Source organism: Nicotiana attenuata, unplaced genomic scaffold, assembly GCF_001879085.1.
Source record: "Nicotiana attenuata strain UT unplaced genomic scaffold, NIATTr2, whole genome shotgun sequence".
Taxonomy (NCBI): domain Eukaryota; kingdom Viridiplantae; phylum Streptophyta; class Magnoliopsida; order Solanales; family Solanaceae; genus Nicotiana; species Nicotiana attenuata.
In genome coordinates, this window is record NW_017670872.1 from 85,409 (window position 1) to 112,450 (window position 27,042).

Sequence of the window (27,042 nt, forward strand, 5' to 3'; positions counted from 1 at the left end):
ATATGCCGGTTCAGGATACCTGCTGAGATTGTATGTGATAATGGAAAACAATTCATCGGCAGCAAGGAGACAGAGTTCCTCAAAGAACATAAAATAAAGAGGATCTTATCATTTCTATACAGTCCAACTGGAAATGGACAGGCCGAGTCAACAAATAAAACTATCATTCAAAACCTGAAGAAAAGGTTGGACGATGCAAAGGGGAAATAGAGAGAAGTTCTACCCGAGGTCCTTTGGGCATATTGAACAATATCGAAGTCTAGAACGGGGGCTACTCCATTCTCTTTAGTATATGGCTCCGAGGCCCTCATCCCTGTCGAGGTCGGACAACCCAACACCAGGTTTCGACATGCATCGGAGGAGTCAAATCACGAGGCTATGAATACTAGTCTCGAGCTATTAGATGAAAAACGAGAAGCAGCGCGTGTTCGGATGGCCGCACAGAAGCAAAGGATCGAAAGATACTACAATAGAAGGACCAACCTTCGACACTTCGAAATCTGGGACTTAGTTCTACGGAAAGTCAGCCTCAATACTCAAGACCCGAATGAAGGGAAACTGGGCCCGAATTAGGAAGGACCGTACCGAGTCCTCGAAGTTGTCGGCAAAGGATCTTACAAACTTAGCACAATGGAAGGTGAACAATTTTCGAACAATTGGAACATATCATTACTCAAACGATACTATTGCTAAGGTATGAATGTATCTTCCTTGTCCATTTAAATTTAAAACTAACTCATTGCAGATGTTCGATCAAAGATATCGAAGGCACCTTTTTACATGACGGCCTTAGGTTTTAAAGCATGAGTTGCACTCTTTTTTCCTTAGGTCGGATTTTGTCCCAAATAGGTTTTACCAGAAAGGTTTTTAACGAGGCAACAACTATATGCTACCTAAGGAGAACTCAACAGTATCCAAGGCTTCTTTTCAATCAACCTCGAATACTGGGAGGGCATCACCCTTGGAGGTCATATTTTTAAGGAAAATATTTCACGACTAAGAGGGCCTCGATAGGAGAACTTTGTATGGGCCAAACGCAGATGAACCGTGTCCATATAGAATAGTCGAGCCCCGACGGCAAAACATGTACGCATGTATCAATTATCTGAAGAAGCATTCTGTTTATATCAAAAACACTTTGTGTCTCAAATAGGTTTACTATTATACGAGCTCTACACTTATAATCCTATGGGAAACAGCTCAAGAGCCAAAGCACGAATGCACCCCCGAGATACTCGGGGACTGTCATCGACAGTCAACACATTTGAGTCATTAAAAACTCGGACTCATAAGACCTTAAAGAGGATTCCTCTCAATACAAAGGCCAAAGCCAACATACTCGGGGACCGGGAAACAAGTCCAAGAGACATACCCGAAGGCTACGGCCATATTAAAGGCTACGGCCATATCAAAGACTACGGTCATATAAAAAGGCTACGGCCAAAATAATGCAGCTCGGAGACGTCCGACTTCTGCCATAAATTAAAGGCCTTCAAACACTTTGAAAAAACCGGTTAAATCGGGCTACCCTCAGCAAAAGCAAAGATAAAGGGCTTCGATAAAATCAGCCCTCGAATAATTTAGAGGCTTCAATAACATCAGCCTTCGAGAAAATCTCAAGAGGTATTTGATTATGTTTACACAAACAAATTACTAATAAGGTTACGATCCGTCGAACCTTTGAAAAACCCAACGGGTTCAAAAAACACATGCTAAGGCATACAAAAAATTTCACTAAGTCTTTTAGCCGAAAAGAGGGAAAAATTATAGCCACTTTAGAGGCCGAATTGGCCCAACTTAAAGAGCCTATGGGACAAGCTAAAAGAGCCTAAGGGCCGACCTAAAAGAGCCTAAGGGCCGATATAAAAGAGCCTAAGGGCCAAACATATAGGGTTCGAGACCTCGTTCTCACTCAACTCGGACTCAAGAGTCCCATTATCCCGAGCTCACGCCAAATTCACCTAAGCCTAGATCGAAGACTAACAAAAACCTTAAGAGGTATTCTATTCTAAGTTCGAGGATCACACGTTGATCACTAAAAAACCTAAGGTTGTTATATTCAGAATCCGAGCCAAGGTTCACTTAATCATTGAAGTTATCAATTTTTTCACAAAATAAAGACAATGCGGAATCAAAGATGAAGCAAAGGAATTCTTTATAGAGATGTTTACAAAATATATTTACAATACCCACGAGGGGTCTTTGCACAAAACACTAAAACAAAATGAAGAAACCTAAACCTACTCCAGGGCCACATCTTCGGCAGCTGCATCTTTGGGAGCCGCACCTTCGGGAGCCTCATCCTCGGGGACTTCATCTTCGTCTCCTTCGCTCTCGTAGCCACTGGCTGAATCCTCGTCATCTGAAAGCAAAGCGGCAGCTTCTTCTTCCAAAATCTTTGCCTTTTCAATATCGGCTGAGAGGTCGAAGCCGCGAGAATGCACCTCTCCGAGAGTTTCTCTCCAGGACTGTAACCTGGCGTGGTCTAGTGCGCATGATAGCTTATCTTTGGCCGCAACAGAGATCTCCTTTGCCCAGGTGTTAGCTGCTTCACCTTCATCTCGGTACGAAGATATAAATACTTCTGCGTCAGATTTAGCCTTGGCAAGCTCAGCAGCAGATTTGGCTTCAAGTTCCTCGATTTTGCGGCTCCGGCCAGGCTCTCCTCCTTCACACTTTGAAGCTGGCGTTCGATTGAAGCCAGTTGCTCCCGAAGAGTATCTTTCTCCGAGGCGAGACGGTCCATGCCTTGCCTCCACCCTAGGGTCTCGGCCTCCTTCATCTTGAGCTCCTCTCGGAGCTGCTCCACTAGCTCACCCTTTTGTTGAGCCTCAAAGTTGAAGTGTTAGCCGACCAATCGGACAAATGCACTTTACTACTTTGGGATTTAGGCATAGCTGATGAATTACAAACATGTATCTTTTATTTATCTTAAATCGGTACGAGACAGAGATCCTCAAGTACTTAAAGCTGGAATTTGGATGCAGGTTTTCTTGAAGCAGCATCTTAGCAGTGTTGTTTTTGATTCAAAATTTTCTGCGAGAGGTAAGCTTTCTTCTACTTCTCCGAGCTCTTCGGTGATAATGCCTTGGTCTGTATGACTGTATCTGTTTCCAGATAGTACTAAATATTCTCTTTCTTTAGACATCAACGAATTTTCTTCAACTTGGATTTCCGTCTGCCTTGTTCTTATGTTTCCCCTCTGACTTGTGGAATATAATTTCTTTATACGGTCCAGTACACTAAATCCTTTTAGAATTTAGTATAGGAATTTGTTAGGAGAAATGGAGACAGAATGAAGTTATCATTTTTATATATTCTGGGTAGTCTCCCATACCATACTAGCAGGCTTACGAGCGTATTTGGAATTCTTTGGTCGATTTTGTGCACTACTATTCTCTTTGATTGCCCCAGGAGTTCTTTGATTGTTTTTATCCATGTTTTTTTCCCCCTTAGTTTAATAGATTCTACCAATTACCAAGACTATTTTCTACCTAGCTTTTTCGTCTGATCCACATACCTTCCCCTCCGCTCCTTGTTTGCCTTTTCTTCTCTAAGATCTAACTATCCTAACAAATAGATGTGTCATTATGCTTGTTCAGAAGCTCAGGTACCTCCTCAGCAACAACATCCAGATGAAACATTACAGATGGAAGAGGAGGAAGGGAAGCCGGTTAAAAGGAAGAAAGCATCAAAAGAACACAGCGGAAGCAAGAAACCAAGGACCAAGAAAAAGAGTAAAAGGTCAAAAGGAGACAGTAGCGATGCTGCTGCATAATCAATTTACTTCCTGGAATCCCAAAAGTCTCGATGACATGTTACGCCACCAGTTAAGCTAAAGGACCGTAGCATACACCAGAACGCGGTGATTATCAGTGAGAATTCTTGACTTGGTTGCATTTGTGTGCGCAAGTAGAAAGAAGACGGAAACTTGAGTTGGTATTTGCTGAATATAAGCGCCGCTTTGTGGTTCAGGAGGGGTTTCTTGTGTATTATTTTTCCCAAAAAAAGAGAGGCAGGCTGAAGTTAGTACCTGATCATCTTGTTTAGTCTTTGTAATGCTTGATTATACAGATGACGAAATATTATGTATTCCCATTTGAAAGGCATTTTTGGAAGAGTTTTTTCTATTTTATAAAGACAATTGAGTTGGTTATAGGCGGCTCTTGTATGTGCTTTGTTCAAGCTAAACACCAATCTTTTCAGATTAAAACAACTATTTGAAAGGGGTAAAAATGACGAGAGAGAAAATGCGCCTGTACTTTTACGACCACAACATGATATTTTTTATTCTCCCTAAAACTATCAATTTCTCATATCCATTTAGTAATTATTTTGGAAAGTATAAAAGAAACGTTGGCATTTTCTCTTACGAAGAATATCCTAAGAGATCCATTCCAAATAGGAAAAATCAATTAGGGCCTTAAAGAAAAGAGAAACGGAAAAGGAGACATAAAACAAAGTTGGACACGGATTCTTAAGATTGAATTTTCGCCAAATTCTAACGTGAAGAGAAAAAATAGCCATGTAATACACCTGCTGTAAACCTTTTTTTCCTAGTCACTTTCCGTCAATACAACCAAAATTTCCTAATGTCACCAACAGTCTCTTCTTTTTCTTTCATTTTCAAAGGTAAGTACAAATGAAAAAGAAGAGACTGTTTACAATTATCTTTTCGTTTCTGCTGGAGTTACTAATGAATTCTATTTTCTTGTTTTTTATTTCCGTCTTTCTGAGCCGAGGGTCTATCGGAAACAGCCCCTCTGCCCTATCGGGGTAGGGGTAAGGTCTGCGTACACAGTAACCTCCCCAGACCCCACTATGAAGAAGAAGAGGTGAAAAACACTTGGCAAACAATGCCAATTTTAATATCATTCTCTTATGATTATGTCTTCGGTGGTGTGTTGCTTTTCTTGGTCTTTTCTCCTTTCTCTTATTCGATGCAAATTTAAAGGTATAAATGATCCATTGCGTAATAAGTTACAGGTATATGCATTGATGAATTATGTCTTAAAAGTCCAAGAAATGCAACATTCTTGTTGCTCTTGTTTATTTGAGTTTTTAGGGTTTCAAGTTTTTAATCGAAATATTTCAGCTTGAACCTTCATCTTTGCTAAAATGGAGCACATATAGTCTAGTTAAGAGCAAACCCAAACAAATTGCACATAACTAACGGCTTACGTGATATACCCGTTTATAAAACTCACTTTCATGATATACCTAAGTTTTGAAATTACATTACAGTATTCTAATTTGGAATACAATATCCAAATTAAATATATCACAATATTCTAATTTGGAATATACAGTATTATATTTTAGAATACAGTAGGCATACATGGTAAAATAATTTTATAAAATAAGTATATAAAGTAAAATAAATATTTTAATTATATATGGTGTTAACTAATGTTTTTAATGGACATACTGCGTAGATTATTCTTTCCATGTGCAATGTATGTGACAGTAGAAACGAGACCCACATAGCGGCCCATTTTCTTCAAGTAACCAATTCACCTTAAGGTCCGTAACTATGAATTTTATGGCTGTAAAAGCAAAACCGCGTTGATAATTTTATGGCTGCAAAAGCAAAACCGCGTTGATAACCCAGATGAATTTCTTCTCTAAACACAATGTGCAATGAAGGATGAGCATGACTAGTGACCATTGTGTTCAAAGGCATTTTCGGGGCGAGGCGTACCAAAAATGTCCGAAGCGATAGTGTGTGACGAAAGTCTCAAGAGGTGTTACGCCCGGGCATACGCCCAGCAATTTGGGACGTACGCCCGGGCTTTGAGGTGCGTTTTTGTAGTGATGCGTAAGCCCTAGAGACTTTTTAAATTAAAACAAAATTTGTTGAATAAGTCCTTGATATAATACCCAAATTCTCAAAAGTCAGTTTGTAATTACTCAAAAGTTTTAAAAAGGAACTGAAAGGTATTAAATTAAAAGTCAAGACCTTTTTTATTGCTTGAAGCCCTAATTTATAGTCTTTTCAAATTCGTTATCTTGTCCGCCAGTCTGCTAATATCTCCCAAAAGCAGCGAATATTCACTTTTTTTTACAAATACAAAGAGACCTTCGTAGCATCAAGTTCAAAGTTCAAATTGCAGGTTAATATCCTTTTTGTTCTTCCATGTAGTAAATTTTATTCTTTTCAACTCAAGTTATTTATGCTTATAAGTAGCGTATAATAGATTGTTTTGATTAGCTTTTTGTGGAGATGGAGCCCATCTATATATATGTTTTTCACATATTTATAGTTTTCTTCAATTTTTATGTAATTTTACTTGTTTATAAATATATAAAATATTAAAAATTTAATACCCATAGGGCTTATGCCCCGTGCCTCGGAGCTTACGCCTTGCTGAGGCATATGTAAAACGCCTCGTCCTACGCCCAAGCCTCGTAAAACAGTGCTAGTGACATAATCCCAAAAATGGGCAAAGTTAAACAATACCATCAGTTCTTATCTTAAAAGAATTATTGAATTTTCGCTTTAAAATACTTTTCTCCTTTTTGAGTTTTCTTTCATGACTGCAAGATAAAAAGCATGTAGCTTCGCATGTCATTAGGGATTAAGGGCAGGGGCAGATCTACCTTATGAGGTCGGGGTGCTACGTCACCCGCTCACTTCCCTAAATTTTTTACTATTTAATGTAATATATCTGTGAAATAACATATATATTAAAGCGATGGCATCCAGAATTAACAAAGTCTATGTCGGTGTCAGTGGTTCAGCGTCTGTTCTGAAAGCTATCATTGGCCTCGTGAATGCAAGGTCGATTCCTACAGGAGCGTTATTCCTTTGTTTCTCTCCTTTTTCGTGGTTTTCCTTTATTTTCAATTGGGCCCTAGCCACACCTCTTTTTCCTCTTTTTTTTCTTCGTTTTCTTTTCCTCTTTTTTCTTCCTTTTATTTGCTGAGTTTCTCTCTTCTTCTTTATTTTTTAAACTTTTGTATACCAGTCTTTATTTTGTTTCTACTTTCTATTATTATACCTTAATTCATGATCAATTTTTTCCGGTGGCTGAACTGCAGGGATTTCTATTGTTGAGTCGGGTGAGCTAGGCTGCACTCGCCTTTTTGAATTGGCTATGCCGAAAGAGTCTCCACGTCCGCTATTCTCCGCCCGCAACCCAATAAGTTGGCAAAGGCAACACAAGATTAGGGTCGTCCCATTCATTCTATGCTGACCCCGGCCCGGGCTGGCTTCTTGGGAAGCCCGTTTGCGTCATTCATCCGGTGCTAACGGGTCACGTAAGTTAGTTAGCATATAATGTCTTTTTTTATTAAACAATATTAATTTAAATATTGGAATATAATTGGAATCGTCTTTTCTACTGGCTTTTGAAAAAAATAACTTGATTAATAGTCATTTTGGGTTGATTATTATAGGTTGAACGTTGAAGGTTTCGCTTTAAACATATTATCATATAACTCGACAACTAACATGTAAAAAATAACCCAAGAATGATAAAGGTAAATTAATCTAGTCAAACAAAAAATATGTAGTATTAAGCTGTTCTTTAAGCAAAAAATTTCATTGGAGACACTCTTTCATGAATAAAAAGGAACCTAAATCGAACTTATTTGCTTTGTGAATGAAAGACCTATTCGAGTTAACCATAAACTAACCGAACTGTCCCTTCCTTCCAATTCGGTCATGTAGCTAGTTAAAGGTAATACTTAGAGGCGTACGCATCAATTTTCATAAATGGTATCAACATCTGAAGAAGTGAACAAATGAATAGATAACTATAATGACAAAGTCAATTTTTGTAATTATATCCAATATTTTTATTTTTAATTTAATTATTATTTATATATTATATATTTAGTAAAAGTTTTTGTGGAAGCGATGTCATGTGATACCGCTTGGTGTCATGTATATTCGCCCCTGGATATATTATATGCATAAAGTAGTGGCACCTGCAACCTTCAATTCCTGGATCCGCATCTGATTAAGGGTGAAGAGAGAAAATGGTGATCTAGGAAGACAGACCTCTATTTGGCTCATGTTTTTACTGTCATTTGCAATACACATGTGATGGGGCTGTTAGTTACATGCATTCTGTTTGTGCTTGTCGTTAAGTTGGTCTTATGTGCTTCATTTTAATAAAAATAAATTTGACAATAAGTGCTCAACGTGAAGTATCAAGGACAAAATTAGATCTAGTCCTATACTTGAGGGATAATTTTGTTTAAAAACTCGTTTCGAAACATTAAACATTCCCTACTAGGAGAAATGTACCTGCATACCTCTAGGCTTTGATAGTTGTATGCTCAATGTCAATGGGTTTGATAATTGTGACTGTCAGGCAAAGGAAAGGATCAGCGTGTTACTAAAAGAATCGGACAAATAAACCACTACGCAAATTCTATTGTCACACAAATGCATGTGAGACGTTATGATTCGACTCGCTGTGAACCAAGTGCCAACCAAGCAACCTCTTTTCTATGTCAGTATCATGAAAACAAGAGCGTATGGTTAGTATCATTCATATGGATAACCAAAAAATAACTTTAGTGACATTGATAATTAATGTTGTTGATTCATGGGAAGAACTTGTGTTTTCAATCCTTGAGTTCCTCAGCTTCAGAGATGGTTTCCCTCGAGACAAGCAACTGTACAAGTTTAATCTTGAAGAAACAAAAGGTGACTTTTTAAAATGGTCTTGTTTGCCAAATCGAAAATTTATTATAGCTGACAACTCTATGTACAATCTCTATTAAAATATTCGCCTACATGCTCCCAAAGGATCCTCCGGCGCAAGCAACTAGAAGTTACAAATAGGAACTATTAAATTCTTATTCCGCAGCAGTCCAGTATTCAAGGTGTTGACTGAGGGGCTCGACGAAGTCCAGGTATCTGCAAGCAAAGTCACGTCAAAATGCATTGTTAACGAAAGTTGTAAGAAAATGATATACTTACATGTAACATTGCCAACAACAACAACAACTATGCCTCAAATCCCAAACATGTAACACAATTAAACTATGCTTTATTCCCAAAGGAAACCAAGATATTGAAGAGCAAAAGCATTTGGAATTCGATGAGGAACAGCCTAGTGATAAAGACCATCCACCTCTAACAATAAAGCCGGAGGTTTGACTTCACTACGGTCTAAGGGTACATGGGGTGGAGTCTTACCATACCCAAAAAAGTAAAATAAGGAGAGAAAAAAACTTTTTGAATCTTAAAATATCATGTCAGACACTTCAAAGTAGTTCGAAACTAACCTCAATTCCATGTGGGCCTATTCGATTATGGGAAATGAAATTGAGTAGCAAAGTAGCAAATTCATCAGGAACATCTTCCTGCAGTGTTCAAGGACAAGCAAATATTCAGGAGTTGCAATTTCAGTTACAACAACCGGCATCTTAAGAAAACCAAAATGGACCTGTATAGCGTGGCCTGTGTGTCTGACAACCACCATTTGGAACTTCCCTTGCATTTGACCTATTGTGAGGGCTCTGTAACAATAAATGGACAAATTAGTTAGAACACAAACGAGAAAGACTTAGTTCATGCTTCTAGCTTTAAGCGTTCCCAATAGCTACTACTTAAGCTTTTATAATCTATTAATAGAACAAAATGAAATCCATTTTAACTGCAGATTCTATTTTGTAGTATCTCATTGATGACAATGGGTTGCAAAATACATTATATCTGGACAAAATATATTGATAGAGTATAGCATCATGGAAAACATAAATAGGATATAACTTAATTCTAACAAATGGGTGGGTTGCACGGATGGTAAGCACTCTCCACTTCCAACCAAGAGGTTGTGAGTTCGTGTCACCCCAAGAGCAAGGTGGGGAATTCTGGGAGGGAAGGACGCCGGGATCTATTGGAAACAGCCTCTCTACCCCAGGGTAGGGGCAGAGTTGTCAAAGGCGCGCTTAAGCCCTCAAGCGAGGCTCAAAACACGTTGAGCGCTTCGCCTCGCTTTATGGGTGCTTTAGTGTCGCATCAAAGCTCTAACACGTACTTTTCCTTGCCAATGAGTGTAATCCTAAAAAGGCGCCCTTAAACAATTGATATCTCACTTTATCATAGATTTTTTTTTAAATTTCTTTGTCCATATATTTGTTATTCATGCTTATAATGATTATTCTTGGACTACTATGCATATTTTTACTTTTTCTCCCGTTGCGCCTTTTTTCATTAAAGCCCACGCTTTATTTGCGCTTAAAGTCCCAACGGACCTTAGAGTTTTTTTGCGCTTTTCACCTTTGATAACACTAGGTAGGGGTAAGATGTGCGTACACACTACCCTCCCCAGACCCCATTAGTAGGATTATACTGGGTGATTGTTGTTGTTTTAATTCTAACAAATTCAATGGTATATCCAAGCTTTAAGCTAGAATGGAGACTTCTTTTTCTTTTTTTTTTTTGGGGGGGGGGGGGGGGGGGGTGAAGAAAGTAAGGTAGTTACAATGAAGGGTATTCCCACCAGAAAACTGTTGGTGTGCAGTAAAAATCACAGAGACGTCTATCTACTGAAAACTAGGTAATTTTCACTTACATGTTCTGAAAGTTAGTTGCTTAGGTGAGATTTGGTCGGAGAACCCTATATAAAATGGTTAAAGAGTGTTAAACATAAGCACACCGTTTTCTCTAATATCTTTGTATATCTATTTCAGTTACATTAGTGGTAGTAAGAAGAGCGCTAAAGGAGAATAAACTTTTCTGAAAACAAATGATAAATTCTTTAGTTCATGGACATGCAATGGCACTAATAGGAATGTAATCCTTATGTGATTTGATAGACAAATGGCAGCCCTTTATTACTTCCACTGATAATTCCTCTGTTTGCTGCTTGTTTCTTCATATACTGAATAGTGACAAGTCTCTAGAGATTCTAAGCAGACTTTGGCAATTCTGCTTTGTGTAAGCAGTTAAGAATAATACATATTCCCAACTAGTAAATAGCTAACTGGGAGAAATTGGCTGGCATTTAGAGATACTTTTGCCAGAAGGAATGGCCATGCAATTCCTCATTACAAGTGAATCTGCAAGTACTATATTGTTTAGGAAAGCCATGCACATCAATTGTTAGGAAAGCCATGCACATCAATTGTTCCAACATGACTCACTGAGAAGTAGGATCAGAAAGGAATATACAGAAGAACCATCTCTTACATAACCACAGATCAGAAAAGGAATATACAGAACCATGTTTCATACATAATCACATAATGTTGAAGCTTCGCATGCATGCTAACAAGCATATGCAATTATAGAATTCCACATGACCTTCGATACAGAGAGAAGTACACAACCTGTCAAGTCTGTCTGTCCCAGCTAACAGCAATATCTTTGGAACAGGAGATGACAAAAACTTTTCTGAAAGGCCTTCGTACCTGAAACAAGAGCATTATAATTTCAGGTTCAAATTGACATATGCTGGAAAATGGAAAACAAGATGCTCAGCTTCCTGGTCAGCACTAGGTGTCAGACCTCTGGAAGCATGACACAGACTGCAAAATTAAGAGAACTTCTCGAGTCTACATATAGTCAATGCCATTCTAAAAGCACCGTAGCAGTTAGAGAAACCCTGACGGAATAAAAAGAACAAATTTATTTGAAAAGGAGCTTTAACTTGTGCAGCAGGTGCTATATTGTGAGACTAGCTAAGAGATTATCAGTCATTTGTTTTGCATTGCAATCATGTGATTAATTTGAGCGAACACACACTCAGAGCAGGACCACAAGCTTGGGGCTCGACGATCATAAAAATTTAACAATTAGTCCTTTTCATTCTGAGTGCTTTTAGTGTTCATAATAAATCGCAAAAGTATCTTGCTCTACTACCTTTTGGTTTGGTTTTCTTTAAAGGAAAGAGTTACAAGAATACGCACTTCTACCAATGTAGAACACTAAGCATTTTGCAGACAATTCAATGATTGAAGGCCACTTCAATAATAACTCAAACTAAGGATAAGTTTACCGTTGGGATTGACTTTGTTTGGGCAACATAGATGCCTTCCAATGTGAAGGCAGCTGTAACCAATTGGGTCGGAAAGAAATCATTGGTGTTCTGAAGAAAGATCAGAAGCAATATCTAGTGTAAATTTAGAAGTCTTCAACTAATGAATATTTGGTGTAGTAAGAAAATTATACTACATGATTTAATCAATGTATCGAACTCCAGAGGCCCCTTACATATTTAAAGGAGCAAGTCCATTAAAATCTGTAACTTCCCAGTGCTTTCTTGGTGCTGTTTAAAATATAATTCATGTCTTACTTATCATAAAAAGACTAAATATTCATTCTGTTTGACATAATAATTTTCAGCATTACCGCTATCTAGCTGAATGAATGACGACCATAACCTTCAAGATCACAAGCAAAGGAGAAGAAAATAAAAAGGCTTTTCTTTTTAATTGTTAGAGAACCAGAACAGTTTTTTTTTGATGAAGAGTAATTTCATTAAAAGGCATCAAGAAGATGACATAGCAAAACAATACAACATAAGAGTCTTCTCATGTACAAAAACTTACTGAATAGCTAAAGAGCAGACACAACCTGAAGCATAAACTGCGCAGNTGAGTAAATGACCATTTATGTAATGGCATTTATGCTGTGGGCGTTTTGCATAAACAACCATTCTGAAGAGTTGCACCTCTTCAGATTTCAGCCCAACTTTGGCTATAAATACAACACTATTCTGCTCATAATTTCACTACGATTTTCTGAGTTTCTTCTCCTTCTTCTGCATACTTTTAGCATCAAACAAAGCAAAAAATAAGTGTGATTTGCTACCGAATTTTGTGTTCGCTGAAACGCTGGGGTTTGAAGTACCACTACACCAGTGTGTAATTCGTTCTATCCTGGGAGGAAATAATCAATAACCTTGGGTACTAGGAGGGGATTAAATTCCTTAAGGAAACACTGTGAATTCAGTGAGCTCGAATTGGTTTTCTGACATTTCTGTTTATGTTCGTTTCTGTTTATATTCATTTATATTTCCAGAATTATTTTACAAATACAGTTTACTAACAAGTAACACATTAATTTTGAAGGTTTTTAACTGAAATATTAAGACCATCATACAACAACAACAAACCCAGCTTAATCCCATACGTTGGGTCTGGCTGCGGAGCCAGAATTTTAATTAAGGAGTGTCAAAATATATAAAAGTAAACATACCAAAAAATTAACGGGAGTTAATACATAGTATATATACATATAATTTATTTTTTACCTACCTACACAGTATATTTTCCCCGCGAAGGGATGTCATTTGACACCCCTTCCTATAAGGTGGCTCCGCCACTGGGCGAGCGTAGTGTATACGCACTCTTACTTCTACCTTATAAAAGCAGAGACAACTCAATCCCGTACGTGCGGTGTGGAACGAGTAGTGTGTACGCAATCTTACCATTATCCTTTAAAGACAGAGAGGATGTTTCTGATATCAAGACCAAAATATTCTTGACATAGATGTCAAAATGAAAGAATGGTTTGGTAACATGAGTTATCGTAAAGATTACGTTTGCTACAGTTCCAAACTCCAATAACCTACTATATATCCTCACTCTTCATTAATTAATTTCTTAGGTAGTGAGTATCATTGTTCTAATTGTTTCGGTTGGCTATACTTGTAAGTTATAATGATGGTACATGCTAGAAAAGAGCAGAAGTAACATGCAACTTTGTATAAGCATATATGAATAAAATTAGGTTTAGCAGTTCTGAATATATTAAGTATGGCCAAATGCTCAACCGAGGATTCGATGATATGGTTAGGATTCCTCCACTCTTAATATGAGATTTCAGGTTCAAACCTGAGAATGACCAACTTTTTGAGAGAGTGCTTCCTTTCCCATGCACCCCCTTTCTCCTCCTAATTTGTAAGCCTATTCAGCCCGAATCAAAATTAATTGGATCGATGAATTTTGAATATCAAATAGTTAAACTAAAAAAAAAATTATTGCTGGTTTTGCTGATGATGTAAAGGAAAAAATGGCCTTTTTTAGGTAACACTATATATAATCATGAGGAAAGTGGTTTGCCTTCATAATTTGGGAGCTATGCACATTTGTTTGGTTAAGACTTAAAGATGACTACTTAGTAATAGTCTCAAAACCTAGGGAACAATATTTGCTGAGAGAAATAATCATTGTATTGCCTAGACTAATTTACATTTCTGCCCAAAAAAGTGGCCCAAGATTTTTGTTTGTCAAACATTATTATTTGTGAGGTACATTTGTCCTTTTGATACAATCATAAATATAGGGGACGATCAAAGAAAGAGTAATGTGTTAGGTATATTCTTACTTCTTGAATGTAAAGCTTAAGCATTATATAATCCCCAAAATATGTCCTCTAATGAATATGTTTTGGATTGAAGTTAAGGAGAATGGAAGAGGAAAGGAAGGTTTTTTTTTTATTTAGAAACTTCTATATTGATTTTTAGGGAGAAAGGAATGGGGATAGATTATGAACAGTGTTTTAAGAGGCTGGGACGAGCCCGAGGCAGGGCACTATCAAAACGCCCTGAGACTCATGTGTGAGGCTTAGTTCTATGAGGCTTACGCCCCCAAGCGCTCGACTGTGCGCCCTTAACACACCTAACGCTCAACGCCCGAGACTCGCGCAAAAGTTCCTATGCAAATCATGTGTTGAATTCATTAATTTGCACTATTGACTCTTAAAATTCTTTAACAAATGAATGATTAAAGTTCTTTTTATCTATAGGAATATAAAAACTGTGAATAACTCAAATAACGAACCATAGTATTGCATATTTACTAATTGAAAACATCGTGAGGGTGAATATCATTTGAATATTTCTTCCAAAATAGATGACCAAAATTTATATCTTTATTTAATAGATCTTCATGGCTTAATTCTATTTCTCTCAAAATTATCATACATTTTTTGTTTACTATTTAAAATTAATTTTATATTTACTCATGAAGGAGTAATATTTAAATTACATTGATAAAATTTATTGAGTATTTATTACTTTTAAAGAGGTAAAATATGGAGTTTGATAATATTTTTTAAGAATTATAATTTTTAATTGTTTGAAAGTTAAGAGGTTATAGTTAATTTATATTTCATTGTAACTTTAATAATATGGTATTATTTATACTTGTAAAACATGCTAAATCTTTTATTTTATATGAGTTTCTTTATTTGTTTTTAGTTTTTTGAACTTTTAATGTATCTTTTATATTTTTATTGTGTTATAATGCTATATTACTAATTCATAAATTTAAAAACTGTGAGGCTTACGCCCCGTGTCTCGAGGCTTTTGTCTCGCCCGTATTAAGTAATACGCTCGCCTCACGCCCCTGCCTTTTAAGACACTGATTATGAATATTAAGATAAGTTTCGTTTACCTTGAAAATTAGACAAAACGGAGAGAAACGGAATTTCATTAATTCAATTAAACCTTTGTAATACCAACGTCTAACTTTAAACACATACATAAGATAACCAACTCAATAAAATGGTATTAGCACAATACAAACTTAATTTTTTTTATCTTTCTCATCAATTATAAGAAATATTTATATATATACATTAATAACAAATTTAAGTATATAGTCCAAGATATGGTATACTAACAGGTAGCTTGCTTTGTTTTTCAAATTATACAAATCTTTCTTTTTCTCTTCCTTTATTTCTGTTTGAAGTATCTATAAATCTTGGGCATCTTTTGGCTTTTATAAAAGCAAATGTCTTATAACTCAATAATTGTAGAATTGGGCATCAATTATTATTAGTCAAATGATATAGTTGGGAATTGGGACATATTCATCAGCTAATTATATCGACCACCCTTTTGTTTGCTCACCTTTGAACTGTTAGGTTATTGAAACATATATAACGACCTTTATAATTGTTCTTTTGGGGAAAAAGAAAGAAAGGGAAAATAGTGACAAAGGAGAGAGGCTTTTATTGGATTTAAGAATATTGGAAGGAGACATTTTTCTTCTTTTTTTAACACAAAAAAAGAATCATTTGTAACTACTTTGCTTTGGCTTGAATTTTGAAACTGAGCAACAAATGGTGGGGAATGAGAAATCATAATATTATAACAACCTCTAGTCACTATTATGAAGAATTGAAGAGTACTGAAGCCCCATTTCCTTAAAAGCAAATATCATTACTCTATAACATGTACTTGGGCCATATTAACTGATTATTAGACACTTTAGAATCTATTTGATGTGACTTTCGGGGTATGATCACCTTTGAGTCCGTGCCATAAATTATTTATATTCGGTAGCTGAAAAATTGTATAAAATTTGTATAATTTTTTGTATATAACATACAAATATATATATTTTAGCTATTATTTTAAGCGCGGCTATACAGTTTCATTTTTTCGTGGCTCTCTCCCGATCTCATCCCACACCACTACTCTCTGTTAATTCTTGAAATATCACTTCCCTTCCGATATCTACTAATCTTCATGTTCTTATTACCTAAAATTACTTTTAAACACTTTTTTGTCCATTCATTAGAAATTTCACCTATATCAAAGAAATTCAACTGTTTATTTTTAACAAATAATATCTTGTCATCAATTAAATAAAATGATACTTATCAAAGTTTATATCAAAATCATTTTTCCAATCTCTATAAACAACTATATTGGGAAACTACTCCATGAAGAAGGCTATAGGGCCATTCCAACTAGGCCCCAAAGGTGGCATAAAAGGCCCTACTGAGAAATTGGATCTTTACATTGTTTACTTTTTTGAGCTGGGTATAAATAGATTATATATTGATTATATATAATTATACACATATTAAATATAAATTAGACAAATATTATATGGAGATGGCCCATATCTATCCCTATACTATCAGAAAAGGTTTAAGTGTACCCCTCGTTATACTTTGATTCCGTATATACCCATGTTGTTATACTATTGGTTCAAATATACCCCTTTTTCGTTAAGTTTGTCCAAAGTGGACATCCAATCCTACATCCCACTGACATTTGATAAGGTGGATGCCACATGGCTTTCCACCTCAGCGCCCCTAACCCATTTTACCCCTCCCTTTCTGTTTTTTTTTTTCCACCACTAAAATTTTCTTCCCCTCCACCACTATTGCCACCATTACCGTTGCCATTAAAATATTGGATTTCAAATTTTAGTCTTATATATATGGATTAGGTGTGCTGAGGTGGCATGCTATGTGGCATCCACATCATCAAATATCAGTGCCATGTAGGATTAGATGTCTAACTTGGACAAACTTAACAAAAGAAGAGTATATTTAAACTAATAATATTATGACATAATAACGAACGATATATTTAAACTTTTCTCACGAGTATATTTGGCTCTTTGCCGAATATTATAATAGCACCGACTATCAAGTGCAACAAATCGCACCGTCCATCAGCTGCCCTTTGCTTTTCTTCTCACAGTTCCTCCGTGTTGTTGACTGACTGCTAATTGCTTGCATGGCTACGAATGAGACTGTACTGTAGCCGCCATACTTATTGCATGCAATCTCATACGGATAAATCAGAGAGAGCGATTTGACTGGTTTATTTTATGGTAGAAAAAATAAGACATGGAATATAAGATCTGTTTCACCACCTTTAATTTTTACTTAATTTGTGTAAACATCTCAACCAGACACACTTAGCCGCTATGAACAAAGATAACACACAGAAATTTCTGTCTTCCCCCCCCCCCCCCCCCCCCCCCCGTTTTAAGCGTGACAATGAAACTTCAACTAATTAAGCATTTATACCTAGGATAGCGATAAGATTATTACCACAACTTTTTTGATTAGATGTGCAATTTCTAAGTGACCTTATTATTATCCCTTTATCAGTTTTATGTTTGTTGGAAGAAGCAGTAGCGAAAACAGAATTTCGACTTTGTGCGTTTTGGAATTTACTAATAACTGATAACTAAATTTAATATTCGTACATATTTAATGAATTTCTTTATACAAATATATTATTTGAACAAAAGCTACTGAATTCGACCGAATTTCTAGGCTTCTAGCTACGCCCTTGGGAAGAAGGGGATCCACTATCCAGTACTAAGCTGAGCAAAGCAATATCAGAATTAACACGAAACTAACCAAAAAACAAGGAGATTGTGGAGGTTATGGAGTTATGGCAACATTAATTTAATGTGATCTGATAATGATCCGGTAACGTGAAATTGAATAAATATGTAAAATCAATGCACTATATGGAACATATAGAGCGCAAAGTTCTTTTTATAACCATTTGGTATCTAGAATTTATTGGCTCCACTAATCAAAATTTTATGTCGGATAAGTTATTCATTCTCACGACTCAAACCTAATACCTTTTGGTGATAGATACAGCCCAAAATTGAGTGCACATGTAACATTCTGTTAAACATAACACAAAGACTCTACCAGATATGAAAACTAATTGGGAAGCAAGTGATAGGCAGAAACTAAGACATCTAGAAATGTTTCATTGACCAAAATACATTTGTAGTAAAAAAAAATATCGTAGTACTTAACTACACTAGAGAAAACTAATTAAACAAAAAAAATGAAAATAAAAAAGGAAAAGTAAAAAATATAAAGAGAGTAAAAAAATACACTTTGATGATTGTGCAAGCATAAGGTCACGTGGACCTCGTCCAAATCACCGAACCTGATGATCTGTCACTCCAAACCTAAGGCTCGTGATATCCAGCTAGGCACGTACAACCGTTTGGCCATCCACACCTCTTCCCGATGAACAAGTAAAACACAACATTAACAATAACAAAAAATAAGTAAAAAAACATTAACTCTGTACCTCCTGTCTTGTACACACACAAGAAAGTGACCGTAGAAACAATAACTCTGTATCTGCTATTCTCATTTCACTTCTTCCACCTTCTTCTCTCCTAAGCCACCAAAAAAAAAACCAAATAATCTTATACCAATTGTGTTGAATAAGATTCATTGATTCAACCATAAACAAAAGCTTTTGCTTTGCTTTTCTGTGAAGCTACTTTTTTTTTCTTTTGCTGTTGGTCTCCATTAAAGCTTTCACCAGGTCCCATTTGACACGAGAACTCTTTGCTTCTCACGGAAAAGTAAACCAAACAAACCAAAAAGTTTCAGTCTTTACCTTATATAAGTTCCTTTGTATCATTCTTCTCTTCATCTATACGGTAATTATGGTACCATTCTTTGTATTTTTGACTCCCTTACTTTTTGTTCTTAAAAATAGTTTCTTTGTATATGGGATTTTAGACCCTATTGATTTCTTGGCATTACAAGCTATTCGAAAAAGCTTAGATGATTTACCCGGTTCGAATTATTTTGCTTCGTGGGATTTTACTTCTGAGCCTTGTAATTTTGCTGGAGTTTACTGTGATGGAGATAAAGTGATCGCATTGAATCTTGGTGACCCGAGAGCTGGATCACCGGGTCTAACCGGAACTTTGGATCCTTCTATTGGGAAACTTTCTTCCCTTGCTGAGTTTACTGTAGTTCCGGGTCGGATAACCGGTGCATTACCCGAAAGTTTGTCTCAGTTGAAGAACTTAAGGTTTCTTGGAGTTAGTCGGAACTTTCTCTCCGGCGATATTCCGGCGTCATTGGGTCAGCTCCGGGAGCTACAAACTCTTGATCTTAGTTTTAATCAGTTAACTGGAAATATTCCTTGGGCTATTGGTGCACTTCCAGCATTATCCAACGTTATACTTTGTCACAACCATTTGTCCGGTTCGATCCCACCTTTTGTTTCTCAAAGATTAACCCGTTTAGACCTTAAACATAACGAACTTTCTGGTACTCTTTTGCCTATGTCGCTTCCTTCTTCTCTTGAATACTTGTCATTATCATGGAATCAGTTTACCGGTCCAGTTGATTTTCTGTTAACTCGGCTGAACCAGTTGAACTATCTTGATCTCAGCTTGAACCGGTTCACCGGCTGCATTCCCGGGATTTTGTTTACTTTTCCACTCACAAATCTTCAGCTACAGAGGAATTTATTTACCGGTCCGATTTTACCCATGTCACAAGTCACTATTCCGACGGTGGATATCAGTTTTAACAGGTTTTTTGGGGAGATATCGCCATTGTTTTCTAATGTGCAGAATTTGTATTTGAATAATAACCGGTTCACTGGTCAGGTGCCAGCGGTTTTGGTGGACCGGTTATTATCGGCTGGAATGCAGGTTTTGTATGTACAGCATAATTTCCTGACGGGGATTGAGATAAATCCGACGGTGGAAATTCCGGTCAGCAGTTCATTATGTTTGCAGTATAATTGCATGATTCCACCGGTGCAGACCGCTTGTCCGTTGAAAGCCGGGAAGCAGAAGAGTAGGCCTACAGATCAGTGTGTGGAGTGGAAAGGGCAAAAGGGTGACAAAACAAACAATATTACTGGATAAAATATGGTTGTTAATGTGTTTCTTTGTATTTGATTCGTTGATTTATTAATTTTTTTGGGTGAAATTACTATGAGGTTAAAAAATAAAAAAGTAAATGTGCATAAAGGAGAGAAAATTAGAGTAAAAGGGAAGGGGGTAGAGTGACCATCCTGTTATTTTTATGTTATGTTTTTATGGTAAGCCAAAGTGTGACTATCAATTTTGGCATTTCATTTGGTGATTAGCTATAACAATTTGTTGCTTATTCAATTTCTTGGAATATAATTGGATTTACAGTTGTCAATTCCAAGGAAATTATCTATCTTCTTGTTTTATTGTGTTGTTACTGTCTATGTATTGCTTCATTTTTACTTCTTTTGAGCCGAGGGTCTTTCAAAAACTATCTCTCCACCGTCAAACTATCTCTCCACCGTCATAAGGTAGGTGTAAGGTCTGCGTACACTTTACCCATCCCACTTATGGAATTTCACTGGTGTGTTGTTGTTGTTATTGTTGTTGTTGTTGTTTTACAAGCTGATCAAAGAAGGCTGTTTGAAAGGGTTCTCCAATGGCGGATAGAAGGTAACGGCAGTGTGTACAAATGCAATCTTGCTCGATCTATATGCATGTTGAACAATTTTGGAAATCGTATCGTTACATCAAGTACAAAGTTGTTGTTGTTGTTGTCATAAAGGAGTAGTAAGTATCGCGATGCAGTAGAACTACTTGCTACAAATTCTGAATCCGTCTCTGAGTTCTATACGTTAGTAATTCCTTTCAACAATGATTGTTTTATGTGTTTTCTCTGTGCATGTTATTATGGTGTTATCTAACGTTCAAAATCCAAGTGTTGAGTGGGTGTATAAGTACGTGCATCTTTGTCCAGGCCTAGTGTTGATGTTGTCTCCTTTTCCTGTTTACAGCAACTGAGAATGGAGTGGTAGGGATGCTTTTTTCCAGCTTTTCGTTTGTTTTAGGGCCTGGAGGGGGGTACTCAACTGTCAGAGACAAAATATATACGTTACAGTCTACATATTGGATCATCAGACTTCTTTTATTATTTTGATCTTAAGATGCATTATTATCTGATGTGATTAATGGAACGTAGTTTTCCTGGTGAAAGACATTAACCCTCTCTTGTCTGTCTGTGTCCACAGTTTTACTTGTCAACATGTTTATTTTTTAAATTTTTAACAAAAACTTCAACTCTGTTATGTTTGTTCTTACTGATGTATGTCGTTTGGTTGTAGTTTTCAGATTTACTAGAGTATTTTATAATATTAGGTTTATGTCTGCTGGCATTGACTGACTTATAGCCCGTTTGGCCAAGCTGCAAAAATCAGCTTATTTTGAGAAGTGTTTTTTTTCAAAAGTACTTTGGTGAGAAGCAGTTTGTGTTTGGCTAATTAGTTTGAAAAGCACTTCTGAGCAGCAATTAGTGTTTGGCCAAGCTTTAAAAAACTGCTTCTAAGTGTATTTTTCTCAAAAGTGCTTCTCAAAAAAGTGCTTTTGTAGAGAAGCTACTTTTTTCTGCTTCTCCAAAACTGCTTCTGCTTCTCCTCAAAAGCACTTTTTTTCCTTCCAAAAGCTTGGCCAAACACCTCAATTTTTGGCCAAAAGTGCTTTTGTCCAAAAAAAAAAGCACTTTTGGCCAAAAAGAAGCTTGGGCAAACAGGCTATTAGGCTAGTCGTTTGCTAGGATAAAATTACCGTGGACTCTGCAGCCTTGGCAGGGCCAGCAACATAAGCGAATTCAATCAGTAGGTTTAGAACGAGGGTGATCTTATTATATATATAATTCAAACTAAAAGTTATGAGTTCAAGTGGATCCATCTCTAGCAGTAGCGACGCTTGCTAAGCAGGGACGGAGCTAGCATCTACTTACGGGTTCAGCAAAACCAAGTAGTTTTTTGTCAGACTCTGTGGTTATTTAAATTTTTTACTTAATATGTATAAATAGTTTATTCAGAATCTAGAATCACTTGTAAACTTAAAATACAAGCTCCGCTTCTGCTGCTAAGCAAAACCAATGAATGTGTCTTATAATGCTGTCAAGTGTGTTGTCTTTTTTGTCTCACAGTTTTGTGAACCCAGATTTTTGTGGACCCAGAAGTGTAAGATTGGGGTCCACAAATTTGTGGGATAAAAAGGAGCCCCACACAACTAATGTCAGTTGACAGTAAAACTTCTCCAAAATATGCTTTTTTCTCCTGTGGAATTCCGCACTGGGACGTGCTTGCTGGGTGATATGCATAAACTAGATGTAGACTTTTTTCGGAATAGATCCTAGAGGCTAGAAGTTCATTTGAATATGCTCCTCTATACACAGTCAATTGAAACCTAAAAAGCAGCACATTTGAATATGCTTTCAGTCAATCTGATTACGTAAACAAGGAATGATGCATTGTGGAGTTTTCCAATACGCGTGTTATTTTACAGAAGAACATTCACGTTGGCTTATCTTATTACTGCGTTTGAAAATCAACAGTATCTTGTTTCAGTTGAAGTTACAATGTTAACATTGTGTATATACATGCTGATTATTTATCACAATGTCACCAAAATAATTCACCTCTGTAGATTTTGATAAAACCAGAATGCATACTGGTTTTTGGAGATATTTCTTCTAATGAGCCGCTTCTTTTTATGGAGTACATGTGCTAAACACGTGGTAGGTTCCAAGTGGTCATGTTAATCACGGGTAGGTTTCAAGTAGTTGTGCTAAACACAGGGTAGGTTCCAAGTGCTGAGCAAAGGTAGGTTCTAAGTGACCAACTGAGCACGGGTAGGTTCCAAGTGGTCGCGCCGAGCACGGGAAGCTTCGAAGTAGCTGTGTTAGACACATGGCAGGTTCCAAGTAGTTGTGCTAGACGCATGGCAGGTTCCAAGTACTGAGCAAGGATAGGTTCAAAGTAGTGCTGAGCACGGATATGTTCCAAGAAACCGTGCTGAGCACGGGTAGATACAAAGTGGTTGACCATGTCTAGGTTCTAAGTGGTCGTGCTTAGCATGGATTGGTTTCAAACGACCGTACTAAGCACGGGTGGGTCCCAAGTGCTGTGCTAAGCAGGGGATAGGTTCTAAGTGCTGAGCAATGCTACATTGCAAGTGGTTGTGCTGAGGACGAGTAGGTTTTAAGTGACCGTGCAGAGCACCAATAGATTCTAAGTGGCCGTGCAAAGCGTCGATAGGTTCCAAGTAGTCATGGTGAGTACGGTTAGGTACCAAGTGACCGCGCTGAGCATAGGCAGGTTCTAAATGGTCGTGTCTAGCACGGGCAAATTTCAATTGGTTGTGATGAGCATGTGGTAGGTTCGAAGCACTACGAAAAGGTAGGTTCCAGGTGGTCGTGCTCAACACGGGTAACTTTTAAGTGGCTGTGCTAAGTACGTATATGTTTCAAGTAACCGTGCAGAATATCTGTTTAATTAATGCTTCTTACCTAGGAAAGAAGGCATAAGATTTCAGTACAGTATATTTTGGGAAGAAGTAGCAGCAAAGTAGAGCACACAAGACAGACCGACTACTATTAAGTGGCTTCTAATCGAACACAAGATTACAGAGAAATTTAATATATGAGTGCCGTTTACCAAAACTATATCAAGTAGTAATGAAGTGTAACTACTATTACTTGTAAACAGCCATTTACATGATCTTTGACTCTTTGTGAACTGCGGAAAATTGAAAATGTGCAGTATTTATGCTAATTGTTACATGCGATGTATCCTGACTGTTTAAGAGTGTGGTCATGAGTGGGCTTTCTAATGGTATATATTATGGGGGATTTGCATCTATACCCAGTTTTTGGGTCACAATTTAACTTATACCTGTTTAGCAAAAAAAATTGCAAGCGTTCCCACTTTTCGGGTAACTTCAGACATACGGGGCCTGAAGTAGCAAGAATTTATGTCTGAAGTTTGAACTTCAGATTTTTTTGCCTGAAGTGTGACCTTATCAAATCAAACTTCAGATACTGTCGTGTGAAGTTTAGCCTAACTTGCAAAAGCAATCAAAAAAACTTCAGTTTATAGTGCAAACTTCAGACAAATTAGTCTGAAGTTCTTCAGTTTGTAGTGCAAACTTCAGATAAATTAGTCTGAAGTTGTTTTACTTATCGAATAACCTGAGCTTTTTTCTTTACATGAGAAATAGCAAGAGTGGCAGAAAGTGAGTTAGAATGGCAAAATTGGATTGTCATTCTTGTCCTTATGTTTCTTCTTTCAGATCAGTCCACTTCTCAATGAAGGTCTGCTTCGTAGAATAGTGACTGAGGTAAGGCATGTCATTACAGAAAGTTCAAACAGAAAACGGAAACTCAAAGAGAGAGCAAAATCAGAAGACTTTGATGCTGAGGATGAATTGCTGAGGAGGGAAAAGTGGCTAGAAGATCATATTTTGTGGCAGGTATGTTCCATTCTAAGAATGAAGTTCAGATATAAATGACACACTGTTGTACTCTTTATGCAAGCCTCACTTTGATTCTACTTTTACTTATCGAATAACCTGAGCTTTTTTCTTTAATTTGTAACTTACAGGATAACACGATTGAGAGAGAAAAGAAGAAGAGGAAAAGAAGAGGAAAAGAATAGAGCGCATAGGTCGCAGGATCTTATCCTGAAGTTGTCAAAATTAGGGTATTGGTTAAATAATCTATCTATCTATATACTATATTAAAAGCACGAAGGCCCTATCGAAATGTCGTTCGCCTTTTTTACCCTTCGTAAGTACATTATATGTTGGATATAATAGTAATTGTAATAACTATTTTCTTCAAAATTTAAAGTCTATACTAAAAACGCTAGTTGTCGACTACTTGCGGTTTACCTCCTTCTGTATAGGTTTTGGATTCCAATTCCATTAGGCTTCTACTTACCGTATTAGGCATCTATTTCAATTTCTTTGTATAAGTTTTGGATGTCAATTCCATTAGGCTTCTACTTACCGTTTTAGGCTTCTTCCATTGGTTTCTTCTTTGTTTTGAAATCAAATTAGGTTCCTAGGTTTCTACAATTTTACAAAGGAATTAATTTCTCCTTTACTTACCGTAGGTTCCTTCTTCTTTGTTTTGAGATCAAATCAAATTAGGTTTCTAGAATTTTATAACTATAAAAGACGCTATTTTCTACATTCTTTGTCATAAACATACGTCCTCATACCAAATTTGCTTCTCACTTGTGGTAAATTTCTATCTGTAAATTTCTATCTTGTACTATATTCTTGAAGTTATGTATTAATGGTTGTTAGTGCATTATAAATTAGTTGAATGATTGCATCAAATCGATAGCCATTAGAAATAGCATTATGATTGTTCCTCGCATCTTTTCTTTATGCCAGCTTACTAATTGTTATGCCAGCTGAAGTTGCTCATATTTTCTCACAAAATTCAATTTGATTATCTCTTTTAATTGACTATTTTAATATTGTCATGCATATCACAATCTTTAAATTGTGTTCTTAAAGAATACCCCTTGACAATTGGCGTCGCTGAATCCACCCAAAGTTTTGACAATTTTCGTTGGTTCAGGTAAACAATTCTCCTTATCGATCTCATAAATAATATTTTATATAATCTTTTTTTTATGAAGTAATATATTATGTTCTGAAAGTTATGTAGCTTACTTGCAGTTCAACTATGATTTTTATGTTACTCTTCTAAAGCTTAGATTGGGATATTCTATAATATCAATTTACATAAACTATATGCTCATTTAACTGTTGTAGCGTTATTTGATATTTATGCTACTATTAGAAAAATAATTGGTTTTAATGTGCATAAAAATTAACGTAAAATAAAAATAGAATCATAAAAAGCTTATCAATCCTCAATTTAATAGTAGGTACATTGTGGTTGGATTAAAAAACGTTAGTGCATTAGCTATCCTTATTATTGGTCTAAGTAACTCTTTTAAATCTTCAGTTAAATAAAATATTTAAAATTATGAATGTCTTATATGATTTTAGTGCCCTTTTGATATTAGACCGCGTGTTCGCACTTGATTCAGGTACTCGCAATGGAAACTGAAATTGAATTTGCAAACGAATGTGTGCTACTTAACAGTTTGAGAAGATCCGACTCTCAGTGGATAATAAAAGTCTTACTTATTCAATGTGGAGTAGTTAAAGAATTTAAAAATAAAACAAATCAAGGCCTTCGATGGACTTTGATATTTGTAGATGAGGAGGTAATGTTATTTTTATTTTTGTATTATATTCGATATGTTTCGTATTATGTTCAATCATGATATTAAATTATGATAAAACTTTACAGGGAACAAAAATGCAAGCTATACTTTTCACTGATCAAGTGAATATGTGGAAGGAACATTTAGAACAAGGCAGTATCTATTACATCATTAACGGCCGCATAAATGATCGCAAACCTAATTTTCAATCTGTACACAAAGAATTTGAGATTGTGTTCAGTAATAATACTATAGTCAAGAAATGCAACAACCCGTTTTCAACCGTTAGCTTCTCAAACAGTTTCGTTCGTTCGAAGAGGCATTCCAATGCACCAATGGAACATACTGGTAATTCTTTAGATTTCTTTGATTAATCTTACATTATGAATAATATTATACTCCTATTTGCTTAATAATTCTTAGTACTTATTTACATGTATTTTCTATTAATATTCNTCTAGGATGGTGATTAAATTAAAACACTTTAGTGTTTGGAATGAGTTATTAA

The 27,042-nt window shown here is 36.3% G+C and overlaps 2 protein-coding genes across 2 annotated transcripts; one reads left to right on the forward strand and one right to left on the reverse strand.

Annotated features, from left to right (window-relative positions):
• Positions 1-8,537: 8,537 nt before the first annotated feature.
• On the reverse strand, positions 8,538-12,326 carry LOC109244099 (protein phosphatase methylesterase 1-like). Its single transcript, XM_019411133.1, has 5 exons — positions 11,961-12,326; positions 11,293-11,373; positions 9,405-9,477; positions 9,244-9,321; positions 8,538-8,872 (listed from the first exon to the last, which is right to left on the reverse strand). The coding sequence occupies exons 1-5, from the start codon at positions 12,041-12,043 to the stop codon at positions 8,834-8,836; spliced, it is 354 nt and encodes a 117-aa protein (XP_019266678.1). The 5' UTR covers positions 12,044-12,326; the 3' UTR covers positions 8,538-8,833.
• Positions 12,327-18,783: 6,457 nt separating this feature from the next.
• On the forward strand, positions 18,784-20,674 carry LOC109244097 (LRR receptor-like serine/threonine-protein kinase ERL1). The gene has a single exon (XM_019411131.1). The coding sequence runs from the start codon at positions 19,150-19,152 to the stop codon at positions 20,371-20,373; it is 1,224 nt and encodes a 407-aa protein (XP_019266676.1). The 5' UTR covers positions 18,784-19,149; the 3' UTR covers positions 20,374-20,674.
• The last annotated feature ends 6,368 nt before the right edge of the window (positions 20,675-27,042 follow it).